Genomic DNA, 12,732 nt, shown 5'->3' with positions numbered 1-12,732 from the left:
CAACAAGGCAGGGATGTCCACTATCTCCCTCACTGTTCGCGTTAGCTATAGAACCACTAGCAGAACTGATAAGATTGGAACCTTTAAGGGGAGAAGGAGGCATGGAAGGGGGGTGGCCATGGTACCTGTGGAAGGCGGAGAGGGGAGTGATCACGTAGTCGGTGGTGGGTGGGAATAGAGTCATTGCTGTTGGCCACGGGCTTCCTTGGCTGATTGGATGATTTGTTTCCCTCCCCCCCAGAGACTCCGCCCGGTCTGCTGGTCTCCCGGGTCGGGGGTCGGGTCGATGTCAGCTGTGGTCTGGAGGGAGGAGCCGAGCGGGCAGTGTGGATGTTCAACGGGCGGCCCTTGCGAGGGCGGGCCACCAACGGGTCACGGCTGAGCCTCAGTGGAGTGCGCGGGAAGGACACAGGGAGCTATGCCTGCCTCCGGAACGGGACGCGGGTGCTGCAGTTCCGGCTCCTGGTCACAGGTGAGTGTCCAGCCCTCCCGCAAGCATCCCAAGACATAATGTCCATCCCCCAACCCCATCCTGACCCCCCCCCACTCTGTCCTGTGGGGACTGATACAGGGCTGTGGGGAGAAAGTGGGGCATTGAGATCACTATGGGGGGCTGATACAGGGCTGTGGGAAGAGAGCGGGGCAGTGGGATCAGTGTGGGGACTGATACAGGGATGCAGGGAGACACTGAACATCACAGCCTCACCAAAATTCGAATTTCTGTTCTGATTCAAACGATTGTAACTTCTAAAAATCACCCCCTTCACTCCCCATCCCCCCTCCCATCCGTTTGCTGTTGTGCCCTCCCTCCCTAATCCACCCATTACCTCCTGCTAGAGAGACCGTGCTCCTCCTCACCTCCACCATTTTGTTCGGGCACTTGCCGCCATTTTGTCCACACCTTGACACAGGGCTCAAGCCCAAAACGTTGATTCTGCATCTTTATGTTAGATCTATAAACGAGTTTGCTGAGTTTCTCCAGTGTCGTTTTTTTTTTTACCTCAATCATGGGGTCTTCAGACTTTTGTGTTTTAAATTTAAATTTAAATTTTGGACCTGCAGCATGATAACAGGCCCATTAACCTACACACCACCACCACCCCCCAGCTCGTTTTGAATGGTGGGGAGGAAACTGGAGACCCCCACCGAGGAAAGCCCAGGCCGGCACAGGGATAATGGACAAACTCCTCACAGGTGGCGTGGGATTCGAGCCCCGGTCCCGATCGCAGTGTTCAGGATGGGGAGGGTGGAACCGATGGAGCCGCAGGAGGGGTCCCCGGCGATTGGAGCCCACAGGGCTGGGAACGGGGTGGAGGGGTGGTGGGTCCCCACTCCGAATCTTGATTCTAGCAGCCACAGAACTGACGGGGATGGTCCCAAATCCCGCTCAGGCTCGCAAACCTCAGGAACCAACATCTGACCCCGTCGCGGGGGTTCAATGGGAAGTGGGGGGAGATGTCGCAAGGGGGTCTATTTCATCTCTCCTCCTTCAGATTGCCTAAAGGTGCCGAGCATCTCCTGCCTAGTGAAGTCATACCTCAGCCCCATCAGGTGTGAGTGGCAGTCAAAGGAACTCAAACGGTTGACAAGGTGCATCTTGTCCTACCGCACCAGGTATCAGCGTCAACTTAGGTGGGAGAAGGGAGGGTGTGGGGAGGTAGGAAGGACGTGGGATGGTCTCACTGTAACACTGACACTCCCCTCACTGTAACACCGACCCCCCCCTCACTGTAACACCGACACCCCCCCCCTCCCCCATTGCAACACCAATGTTTGAGGTTCTTGGACAACACAAGGATGAAGGAAAAGGTTCTTTACATGAAAGTTGCTGTAGCCTCCATCACTGATCTCACATTCTCTCTGTGTCAGCCCCCTATTCAATCAGTAAGGTATTGTTAGCTGCCATGCAAACATGATCACTATCAATACATCTTCCTATCTTAAAACAAAAGTGAATTAACATGTTTTCTTGGGATAACTCTGCAGTTTTTAACTTTAACACATGGAACTTACATTTTCATTATTATCAACTTTCTTCACATTTTTAAAACTTGTTTCATGAGTTCACGTTTACATCCACTAAAACCTGAAGAGCGAATAAGATCAATGAGTCTCTTCAGAGGATTCATGTGTCTTGATGATCTCCTGATTGATTGTCCTTGAATCTGAGTTGTTGCCTCAGACGATATCTTCTCAGCTGTGCATCCAGGTTGTTCCACAGTATCTGTTTTTCCATCCTCTGCGGATTTGAAGGCCTCAACCATTTCTTTGCAGAACAGCACCTTTGTCGGTCTGAATGGTCCATGATCTTGGTTGGACTTCACTAAGGACAATTCCCTTTTGAGTCCATATGTTCGTTTTGTCTTTTCACCTTACTTGGTCTCCAGTGTGGAGTTCCAGCAGGTTTTTTTTGTTTCTCTGTCAAAGTAATACTTTTGCTTTTCTTTCTATTGTTCTTTGAACTTTGTCACTTTCTCCCCCTCTTTTGTTTTTAAGAAGTTCTCCTGGATGGGTAGGTTTGATCTGAGCCTACATCCCATAGGAGTTGAGCTGGTGACATACCACACTCAAGCGGCATTGTGCGGTATACTAGCATGCTCTGGTAGAAGACCGTTCCACTGTCTTTTGCCTTGTTCATCAGTCTTTTCACTGTCTGTACCGATTTTTCCATTAGACCATTGGACTGTGGAAAATGAGGACGACTTTTCTGCATGGATGTATTATTGGTGGCGCATGTTTATCCACTCTGATCGTGCGTTCTCCTGGAAGGCAGCCTGGACCCTGAAATAGGTCATTGAACTCTTTCATGAGTTCATCATAGACTGTCTCTCCTTCGCTTTCCACTACGAGGACTCTTTTTACCAGGTTCCGTTTCTCACAGGCTGTTAAACCTGGTATGGCCTGTACATCCCTTGGTACCACAAATTCTGGCATGTGCTCTCTGTCCTTGTGTTTCACATTAACCATGCATTTTCCTTCCACTGGTCTATCTGTACCTGAATACCCCGTCACCCTCACTTTTGTTCCATAGATCTTTGGTCTGGGTCTAATCTTCTTAAAATCAATCTCTAATATTACATTAATTTGTGCTCCAGTATCCAATTTAACTAAAATGTCTATGTCATTCACTTTTAATCTCAACGTCCAGTCTCTTTTGTTTTCAGTCACAACATCGACATCCTCTATCTCCCTTTCATCTACTGGATGAGCCTTGCTTTCTTGCACTTAATTCTGACGGCAAAGGGCATAATGGTTGCTTTTGTTGCATGTTTTGCGATACGCTGGACACTTTTTTTGGTAGGTGTTGTGTGCCGCATCAACAACATGGCTTTCAATTGCCCCTTTCATTTTTGTTCGCTGGCCATGCCTCTCTCTCTCTCTCCATGTTGGTATGCTTTTTGTTGACCTGTTTATATCTGTTCTTGCTCACTGCTTCCACGTTGCAGCCAGTTTCACTGAACAGCACTTTTGCTTGCATCTTAACAGTTTCTGTAGCCCTACTGAATGCCTTGATTTTTTTCCAGGTCTAGATTTTTGCTCTCTTGGCAGTCTTTCCCTTATCTGGAATACCACACCCAGTCTGTCTGTTATCAGCGAGTCGGTCAGTCCACCAAATTTGCACATTTTGCTCTGTTTCTCAATTCAGTCACATACTGATCAATACTTTCTTCCATTTTCTGTATACGTGTGAGAAATCTGTGCCTCTCAAACATCATGTTATGTTGAGGTATGCAGAATGCCTCAAACTGTTCCATTATTTTTTCCAATTTCATTGGAGACCTTCAGCAACAAATGTGAAGTTTTTATACACATCCAGGGCTTCATCACCACAACATGTAAGAAAACTGATGTTTTCACTTTATCACTTTTCTCATCAGCTCCGACTGCCACTAAATACAATCCAAAATGCTGTTTAAATCTGTTCCAATTTTCAGCCGCATGACCTGTCAGCTGAAGTTTCGCAGGTCGGTGTAATCCTTCTGTTTTTCACTGTGTTCGCTTCTCTTCACTGATCAGTTGCTGACTTTAGATTTTACCTTTTAAAGTATTTCCTTCCAATTTCCTTCATCCCACTTCTGACACCTTGTATCTCCTTGTATTCATATGTGTGAGTTCTTAAGACAACATATGGATGAAGGTAAAGATTTTTTACATTAAAGTTATTGTAAACAGCACCGTGAGGCTGCAGCCTCCATCTCCGACCTCACATACTCTCTCTGTGTCAGCCCCCTGCTGGTAGCAAAGTCTAATCAAACAGTAAGGCATTGTTAGCTGCCATGCAAACATGATCACTATCATTACAACCGACCCCCCCTCACTGTAACACTGACATCCCCTCTCGTTGCAACATCGACACCTTCCCCTTCACTGTAAGACCACCCCCCCCTCACAATCCAGGGGTCAGTGTTTATCAGTGGTCAATCTGGGATTCAGGTGCTGCCCTGGATCATATTCCATCCCTGACACTGTGGGAGGGAAGGGAATGGGAAGGGAGGGGGAGGAGAAGGGAGGGGAGGGAAGGAGAGGGGGGAAGGGAGGGGATGGGAGGGGAGGAGAGTGGAGGATGAGGGTGATATTTGAGGTCACAGTTCAAGAGTCATCAGCTATTTGTTGTCTATGTCCTAGGAGTCATCAAGGATCTGAGTGCAGGATCCCAGATCAGGGGGTACTTGAGGTTACAGTTTGCATGTGAGGCAGATCTGAGGTCACGGGGTCGAGTCAGGGATTAAATGATCTCATGGTTTGGGGCTGAGAGCTTGTTTATGGCCAGGTCAGGGGTCATAAGTTTTTTATGGTCAGGGGTCAGGGAATATAGGTCAGGGTTCAATGGGTATCTGAGGTCAGGAAGTGTTTTAGGTTAGGGGGTCATGGAGTATCTGAGGTTGGGATTATAGATTATCTGGGGTCAGGGGTTATCTGAGATCAGGAAGTATCTAAGGTTGAGGTCAGGGAGTTTCTGAGGTCAAAGATCAGGGAGTATCCAATGTCAGGGGTAAGTGGGTATCTGAGGTCAGAGGTCGTGGAGTAGTTTAGGTCAGAGGTTAAGGCATAACTGAGATTAGTGGTCAGGGAGTATCTGAGGTCAGCGGGTATCTGATGTCAGGGACCGAGGATATTTGAGGTCAGGGGCATCTGAGGTCAGGGGGTATTTGAGGTCACATTGTGCGTTGCCCTTCCAGCCTGCAGCAGAACGCCACCCTGAGACCGTGCAAGTTCTACACAGGCCGGCAGGTCTGCGTGTGCACCGTTCCCCACACCGAAGGGGAACATGAACATTACTTCATCGCACTCACTGTGTCCAACGGAATTGACTGTGTCACCAGCAAGGAGAGGATGTTCAGCTTCGACAGACTGCGTGAGGCCCCATCACTCCCACTCCTCACATCCCCTTCATTCCCCACCCCACTATCCACTCCCTTCCACTCCCCTTCACTCCCCTCCCCTCTTTCCCCTCCCTTCCACTCCCCTCCCTCACCCTACCCTCCATTCTCCATCCCTTCCCCACCCTCCCCCACCCTCCACTCGTCTCCACTCCCCTTCCCCTTCACGTTCCCTCTGCTCCCCTCCTCTCCATTCCCCCTCCCCTTCCCCAGTCTGCTCCCCTCCCATCCCTTCCTCTCTCTCACCCTCCCTCTCCCTTTCCTTTCACCCTCCCACCCCCATCCCCCTCACTCTCCTTGACAAATCACACTCCTCTCTGCCTCACTCTCCTCCTCCCTGTCTCCCCAATGCCTCACTCTCTCCCCATCCCCTCCCCTTCACTCTCCCCTCCCCTCCCTCACTCCGCCCCAACTCTTCCCCCTCGTCCCTTCTCCCTCCTCTCTCTCTCCCCTACCTTACCCCTCTCTCTCACACTTTCTCCTTCACCTCTCTTCCTCCTCTCTCCCTCTCACCCTCTCCAACCCCTCTTCGCTTCTCCTCCCTCTCTCTTTTCTCCCATACCTCTCACCCTCCCCTCTCTCCTCTCTCCACTCCCTCCCACCTCTCCCCTCTCCCCTCCTCCTCCTTCCTCCCACCTCTCTGCATTCTCCTCTCTCTCCCCTCTTTCACTCCACCTCTCACAATCTCTCTCCCATCTCCTGCCTCTCTCCTCCTGACTCCCCCTCCTCTCTTCCCACTCCCACTGCCTCATCTTCCACCTCTCTCCCCTCTAACCCCCTCCTCTCCCTCCCCTCTCCCACCTCTTCCCCTTCTCTATCCCATCTCCTCCCTCTCCCCTCCCTCTCCCCTCCCCTTACTCCCCACTCCCCTATCTTTCCCCACTCTCTCTCCCCTCCCTCACCTCTTCCACCTCTCCCTCTCCTCCCCACTCCCCTCTTTCCCCCTCCACTCCCTCACCTCTTTGCCCCCCTCTCCCCTCCCCTCTATCCCCTCCTCCCTCCCCCTCTATCCCCTCTCTCCCCTCCCCCACCTCTTTCCCCTCTCTCTATCCATCTCCTCCCTCCCCACTCCCCTCTCTTCCCCCCTTCCTCCCCACTCCCCTCTCTTCCCCTTCCTCCCCACTTCCCTCTCTTCCCCTCTTCACCTCTTCCCGCTCTCTCCACAGTGAGGTCGGACCCCCCGCAGATGGTCCGCGTCCGGTCTGTGCGTGGGGCAGCGCACAAGCTGAACGTGACATGGGCCTACCCCGTCACCTGGCAACAAGGCTTTTACGCGCTCAAGTTCAAGGTCACGTACGGGTGAAAGGAGAGCTCTTTTTCAAGACGGTGAGAATCCGGCGCCATTGCTGCAGGGTGGGGGATGGGGGGGGGAAGAAGAGGCCCTTCAGCCCACCAGCCATGTTGACCCACCGGCTCTCAACCCTTTCCCTGGCCACTTACAGCTCTCTCCTCCCGCCAGAATCCTTCCCCTTGACATCAATAAAACTATAAAACTTCCCATTAGCTTGACAAGACACAGGAGCAGAAATAGGCCATTCACCCATCGAGTCTGTCCCACCATTTCATCATGAGAGAACAAACATGTCCCCTCTCCTCTCTCCTCCCCCATTTCTCTCTCCTCTCTCTCCCTCTCCTTCCTTTTTGGGACCCGGTCCCCCAGAGGCCTGGTGGGGTTCAGGAGGTCGAGAGAAGATCAAGGGTGTGTCTCTACCGTAAGCAGGTCACCATCAAAGACACGTTTTTCTTGATCGCGGACGCCCTGCCTGACAAGAACTATACGGTGCAGGTCTGTGCCAGGAGGAGTTCGACCACGGCTCGTGGAGTGAGTGGAGTGCAGAGGAGTTCGGAGTTCCGTGGGCAGGTATGGCAGGCAGGGGCTCCTCCCACTCCTCCCTCAAATCCCCCTTCCTCTCTCTAGCCCTCTCTCTTCCACTCTACCACTCCCTCTCTCTCTCTCTCCCACTCTCTCCCTCTCCCTCTCTCCCCTCTCCCACTCCCCCCTCTCTCTCTCCCTCTCTCTCCCACTCTCCCCCCTCCTTCTCTCTCCCACTTTCCCACTCCCCCTCTCTCCCTTTCTCCCACTCATACCTTCTCTCCCACTCCCTCTCTGCCTCTCCCTTTCTCCCCTCTCCTCTATCCCTCTCCCTCTGTCTTTCTCCCCTCCATCTGCACTCTGCCCCCTCCATCCATCTTCCCTTCTGCCTCCTTCCCTCCTTCCCACCCCTACTTCGTCTCCTCTTCACGATTCTTCCTCCCTACTGTCTGTGCTGGGGAGGTAGAGTTGGGGGGATCCAGAGGGAAAGAGGGAGGGGGAGGAAGAGAGAGGGAGGGGAGAGAGGGAGAGAGGGAAGGAGGGGGGAGGCAGGAGAAAGGGAGGGAGGGTAGGGAGGGAGGGAGAGGGGGAGGGAGAGAGAGGGAAAGGGGAAGGGGGAGGGAGAGAGAGGGAAAGGGAGGGGGAGAGAGGGGAGTGAGGGGAGGGAGTGAGGGAGGGAGAAAAGGAGTGAGGGAGGGAGAGAGGGAGAGAGGGAGGGAGAGAGAGGAAGAGAGGAAGAGAGGGAGGGAGGGAGGGGAGGAAGGGAGGGAGAGAGAGAGACAGAGAGAGGGAGGAAGGGAGAGAGAGAGAGAGAGAGAGAGAGAGAGAGAGAGAGAGGGGGGGGAGGGAGATCCCAACAGGAACATCATGGCGGCAAGAGGATTAGAGGAAGATGCAAAGAACAGGAGAGGGGAACAGGAACAAGAGAAAGCATTCAGCCCCACAATTCTATCCTCTCCCTTGGTCCTGTGACCTCATTTAGCAATGAAATACCAGCCAATCAGAAAACTGGGAATTGGCAGGGGTTGGGATGGTGGAGGAGGGGGATTAGAGGGGGGGAGAGATTAATTCTCATGTAGCATTATTCCCCACAGATCCGGAGAGGAACAGGGTGGTGGACACAGAAACTGAGGTAGGATCCTCGCTGTAACGCCCCTCCCCTCCAGTCCCCTACACCCTTCCCTGTCTCTGTAACCCCCTCCATTTGTGAGAGGGCATGGGTGTATGTATGAGAGTGTGTGTGTGAGAGAGAGAGGGTGTTTTTGTGATGTGTGTTGTGTCTATGTGAGTGTAAGTATGTGTGTGTGTGTTTTGTGTGTGTGTGTGTTTGTGGGTGTGATGTGTTTGTGTGAGTGTGTATTGGGTGTGAGTGTGTGTAAGTGAGTGTGTATGTGTATGTGAGGGGGATCCAGGGATCAGTTGGAGGGGGGGGGGAAATGGGTGAGAGAACAAAGACAATGGGCTGAACAGCCTCGGGGTGCCATACCCTCAGTGGGTAAATAACGGCAGTCTTTGCCACTAATCAACGGCCCCCTCCCTCTCGATGCAGGGCCTTCCCTCCACGGACATTGAGTGCGAGGCCTGTCCCCTCGAGGAGAAGATTCTTCAAGGTGAGTCCCTCTGAGCCACGGTTCCATGGGTAACAGGGTTGGGAGGCACAGCAGAGGGGGAGGGGGAGGTGGGGCTGAGGGGGAGAGGGGATTGAGGAGGAGGGGATTGAGGGGAGAGGGGATGGGGGGTGAAGGGATTGAGGGGAAAGGGGATAGATGGGAGAGGGGATTGAGGTGAGGGGAATGGGACTGAGGGGGAGTGGGGAAAGGGGATTGAGGGGGAGGGGGAGAAGAGATCGAGAGGATAGAGTGGAGAGGGAGAGAGAGGATTAAGGAGGAGGGGGGGTTGAGGGGAGAGGGTATAAGGTGAGGGGGAATGGGGAGAGGAAAGTGAGGGAGAGGGGATAGAGGGGGAAGATGAGGTGAGGGGGAATGGAGCTGAGGGGGAGTGGGCAGAGGGGAGCTTTGGGGTTCAGATTGGGGATCAGTTTTCATGAAGGGGTCAGTTTTGGGTCATGGACAGGATTGGGGTTAAGATGAGGATCAGGGTTGGGGTCAGGGTTGGCAATGGGTCAAGGGCAGGCAGACAGGAGGAGGATTCTTTTTTGAGGACCCCCCCAACCCCGTTCCATTCCTCCTGATACCTGTTCCTGTGTTAGAGTCTCACTACCCGCAGCGGAATGTCTTTCCGAACTACGTGCTGTGGCTGGTCGTCACCTCTTGTTAAGCGTGACTGTCCTCTTCATCGCCATCCTTCTCAGGTAGGCCCTACCCAAAACATGGCATATGTGGGGAATGGGGTCAAAGGGGTGGGGTCCATCGGCCATGTGGGAGTCAATTCCTTCCTCCTCTCCACCTCCTCCCCTGCCCCTTCTTCCCTCCTCTCCACCTCCTCTGTCCCCCCTCGTTCATCTCCTCCTTCCCTGCCTTCCACCCTCCTCTACACCTCCCCTGCCCCTTCGTCCATCCTCTCCTACTCCCCTGCCCCTTCCTCCCTCCTCTCCTACTCCCCTGCCCCTTCCTCCCTCATCCCCACCTCCCCTTCCTCCTCTCCTCCTCCCCTGCTCCTTCCACCCTCCTACCCCTGCCCCTTCATCCCTCCTCTCCTCCTCCTCTGCCCCTCTCTCCTTCCTCTCCTCCTCCCCTACATTTTCCTCTTTCCTCTCCAACCCCTGCCTATTCTCCCTCCCCCTCCTCCCCTTCCTCCCTCCTCTCTTCCTCCCCTGCTCCTTCCACCCACCTCCCCTGCCCCTTCATCCCTCCTCTACTCCTCTGCTGCCCTTCCTCCTTCCTCACCTCCTCCCCTACCCTTTCCTCCCTCCTCTCTTCCTCCACTACCCGCTTCATCCTTCCTCCCCTCCTCCTCTGGCCCTCCCTCTCCTCCTCCCCTGTCCCTTCCTCCCTCCCCTCCTCCTCCCCTGTCCTTTCCTCCCTTCTCTCCTCCTCCCCTGCCCCTTCGTCCCTCCTCTCCTCCTTTCCTGCCCTTTCCTCCCTTGTCTCCTCCTTCCCTGCCCTTTCCTCCCTCCTCTCCTCCTCCCCTGCTCTTTCCACCCTCCTCTCCTCCTCCCCTGACCCTTCCTCCCTCCTCCTCTCCTCTACTCTCCCCTGCCCCTTCCTCCCTCCTCCCCTCCTCCTCTCCTCTCCTCTCCTCTCCTCCTCCCCTGCCCCTTCCTTCCTCCTCCCCTGCCCCTTCCTTCCACCACTCCCTCTCCCCTTCACCTTCCTCACCATGCCCCTTCCTCCCTCACCATTCCCCTTCCTCCCTCCCCTCCTCCTTCCCTGTCCTTTACACCCTCCTCTCCTCCTCCCCTGCCCCTTCCTCCCTTCTCCCTCCCCTGTCCCTTCCTCCCTCCTTTCCTCCTTCCCCTGCCCCTTCCTCCCTCCTCTCCTCCTCCCCTGCTCTTTCCACCCTCCTCTCCTCCTCCCCTGCCCCTTCCTCCCTCCTCCCCTCTCCCCTCCTCCTCCCCTGCCCCTTCCACCCTCCTCCCCTGCCCCTTCCTCCCTCCTCCTCCTCCCCTGCCTCCGTGATCTGCTGAGTTTCCACAGCACCTCTTTCCGTCGCAGTCAACTCTTTCTTGAGATGGCGGAGATGGGCCGAGTGGCCTTTTCTCCCTCTCTCTCCAAACAATTCTGCAAATCAGTAACCCCACCACCTCCCCTTCCCTCTGTAAGGTACCGGAAGAAATGGAAATCCCATGCCAAGGTTCAAGCAGAAATCCACCTGGGCATCAAACTGATCGGAAGGCCCCGGGCACAGCAGGATCCCAAAGAGAACGAGGCGACAGCTGAGAGCCTGCTCCAGGGTGTTTCTGGAAGCCCGGCCTCGGAGGGGGACGTGGGGAGCCAACCCAAGGGGAAGATCCTCCCTTCGAAGTCATGAACCCCAGCTACTTTTTCATCCACCACTGACTACCCCTCCCCCACCCAGCAGTCCTGCCAGGATGCAGGGTGGACCTGGAGTAGTGAGAGGCCGAGGGGTGAGCGGGGAGGGGGAGTAATGGAAGGGCAGGAGGGGAGGGGATGGGGGAAGGGGACAAAGGCACACACTACCCCCCCCCCCCCTACCTCTGGACTCCCCGAGAAAGGTGACCCTGTCCCAGCTGGCTCGCCCCAGCCTTGCCTGCGCCCCTCTCTCCACTCACCACAGGCCCGCCCCCCCACCAAGACCACCTTCGGGCCAAAGGTCACACCAGCACAGGATGAGGGAGGGGGTGTGCGACCAAACAGACCACCATGGATGGTTGTCAAGACCTCTAACCAGAGGGGAATTGGAGTTGGAAGATCTAGAATCCTGTTTGGTTTGGATTGACAACCAGAGGGACGCGCAAACTTGAACTCGACCCTCTCTCAGGCTATTTGGCCCCTCAGTCCTGACCCTTGCCCCCCCAAAGGAATGGCTGTTCTCCCACCTCCATCCTGGTCAACACTGATCAGTCGGGTCGAAGGGCATGTTCCTCTGGCCTCTACCCCACACGAACTGCCAGAAGATGGAAGCAGTTACGATTTGGGACAGTTCTGAGAATAATTCAGAGAGACTTTTATTTTTTAAAAATCTTTTGAATATATCGGCAAATCTCAGACTTCAAGCAATGGGGGGTGAGGGGAGGAATCCAGACCAACACAAGGTGCCAATTGGGATTTGATGAGGGACTGGGTGGAGTTCATTGTGCCCGAATGAAAGGAGACAGGGTATGGGAGGGGGAAGGGGGTTAGCGAGAGCCGGAGACGTCGATATTAATGCCATCCGTTGGTCGGAAGGTGCCCAGGCCCCCAACCAGGTAATTTCTGGGGGGACCAAATCCAGCATTCTTTCTTACCTGTGTCGCTAAGTTCATCTCTGGAAATTAGAGCCGGTTTTTAACAAAATCACTGTGAAATTATAGAGAAAAAGCATTATTTTTTAAACGTTCGAAACCTTTGGAAATAAAGTGCGAGATTCTTGCTACGGTTCTTTTGATCTGAAATTTGACCTGGTGCGAGGCCAACATGTCTATGCGCCCGCACAAGCCACATGCCTGCTGGGAAAGTCCATCTTCAAGGCTGAGTACAGGGTCCACGGCAGGGGGTCTCAACGAAGCGGATGGACACAGGGGGGGCTTGGGGCCGGTCCAAATCCAGAGATCTCTGGTGGCCGCCGTGCCGGCAGTTGAAGAGGGTTTGAGGGACACCGGCCTTCATTAGTCAGGAGAGAGGGGGTGTCGAGTTCAAATGTCGCGAGGTCACATGGCAACTCTACGAATCTGTGTTCGATTCTGGACACCTCATTACAGGAAGGATGTGGGGAGGAAGGTGGGTGCAGAGAAGGTTCACCAGGATGTGGCCTGGATTGGGGAATTTGTCTTGTGAGATGAGGTTCCTCTATGGATCGCAGAAGGATGAGACTTAACGGATTCTGACAGGGTGGACGGCCGGCACCATTTCTCTCAGGGGCGGGAGTAGCCAACACCAGAGGATGTCCGTGCAGAGAGAAGGGAGGGACGTTTTGGGG

The 12,732-nt window shown here is 54.2% G+C and overlaps 1 protein-coding gene across 1 annotated transcript in view; it reads left to right on the top strand.

The window, feature by feature from the left end:
- LOC138764440 (interleukin-6 receptor subunit alpha-like) overlaps positions 1-9,509 on the top strand; it is a 30,277-nt gene extending 20,768 nt beyond the window's left edge. Inside the window, 10 exon segments of the mRNA XM_069940363.1 lie at positions 242-472; positions 1,494-1,614; positions 5,181-5,356; positions 6,548-6,680; positions 7,074-7,168; positions 7,171-7,242; positions 8,289-8,326; positions 8,744-8,804; positions 9,404-9,460; positions 9,463-9,509. Of these exon segments, the coding sequence (XP_069796464.1) occupies positions 242-472; positions 1,494-1,614; positions 5,181-5,356; positions 6,548-6,680; positions 7,074-7,168; positions 7,171-7,242; positions 8,289-8,326; positions 8,744-8,804; positions 9,404-9,460; positions 9,463-9,509 (1,031 nt within the window).
- The last annotated feature ends 3,223 nt before the right edge of the window (positions 9,510-12,732 follow it).

The sequence above is a fragment of the Narcine bancroftii genome, chromosome 5, assembly GCF_036971445.1.
Source record: "Narcine bancroftii isolate sNarBan1 chromosome 5, sNarBan1.hap1, whole genome shotgun sequence".
NCBI classification, from domain to species: domain Eukaryota; kingdom Metazoa; phylum Chordata; class Chondrichthyes; order Torpediniformes; family Narcinidae; genus Narcine; species Narcine bancroftii.
The sequence above is the reverse complement of the archived record's forward strand: the minus strand, read 5'-3'. Positions and strand labels throughout refer to the sequence as shown.